This window comes from Acanthisitta chloris, unplaced genomic scaffold, assembly GCF_000695815.1.
Source record: "Acanthisitta chloris isolate BGI_N310 unplaced genomic scaffold, ASM69581v1 scaffold35194, whole genome shotgun sequence".
In the NCBI taxonomy this organism is placed as follows: domain Eukaryota; kingdom Metazoa; phylum Chordata; class Aves; order Passeriformes; family Acanthisittidae; genus Acanthisitta; species Acanthisitta chloris.
The window spans coordinates 1-777 of record NW_008671573.1 but is presented as its reverse complement, the minus strand read 5'-3'; the positions used below and the strand labels follow the sequence as shown (position 1 = coordinate 777).

Sequence of the window (777 nt, the reverse complement as noted above, 5' to 3'; positions counted from 1 at the left end):
AAGGGGGGAAAGCAGCCCCTCTGGCAGTGTGTCTAGTGTTCCCAGGTGCCAAAAGTTCAGATGGACAGCACAGCCCCTCTGCTACCAAGTCTACCAGCATCAGGAACCCAGGTGGGGAACAGGCAACTTCCAAGAGTCCTCCTATGTCCCCCCTCTGTACTAAGGATCCAGGTTGGAAACAGTCCCCCCAGTGGCTCTTGTGCCTCCCACATCCCCAAAACAGATCCATGTGGGGAGCACAGCTCCACTAGCAGAGGTGAACCAAGCTGGGACTGCAGCCCTTCCAGCACCAGGGATGCAAAGATCACAGTGACCCTCTGAGCCCCTCTGTACTGGGGATACAAGTGAAGAGCATGCTACCCCTCACCACCCCCAGCAGCAGGCATGGAGCACTGTGCCCCCCCGACTCGCCAGTACCCAGGATACAGGTGGAGAGCCACTGGCTTCTAGTGCCAGGAGTACAAGTACAGCACACAGTATTCTCCCTCCATCACCCACTGGGGATGCAGGTGCAGAGCCCGGTGTCCCTGTCACCCTCTCTACCGAGGATGCAGGCAGGGACCGCGATGCCCCAAGCCCCCGGGATGCAGGCAGAGCCGCTCCAGCTCTCCCTCTCCCGGTCTCCCCCGGGACTCACCGGTCATCTGGGCTCTCTGGAGGCTCCGCAGGTGCTTGACGGTCATCTCCAGGATATCAGCCTTCTCCAGTTTAGAGTGCCGGGAGCTCTGCGGGAACAGGCGGGGCTCAGAGCGGCCCGGCAGCGCCGTTTCCCCCCGC

General features: G+C 61.4%; 1 protein-coding gene across 1 annotated transcript in view; it reads right to left on the bottom strand.

Annotated features, from left to right (window-relative positions):
• LOC103801732 (transcription factor HES-1-like) overlaps nt 1-725 on the bottom strand; it is a gene marked incomplete at both ends in the record, with an annotated part of 1,059 nt that extends 334 nt beyond the window's left edge. Inside the window, one exon of the mRNA XM_009074156.1 lies at nt 638-725. Coding sequence (XP_009072404.1) covers nt 638-725 — 88 coding nt within the window. The remainder of the gene's footprint in view (nt 1-637) is intronic.
• Between the last annotated feature and the right edge of the window lie 52 nt (nt 726-777).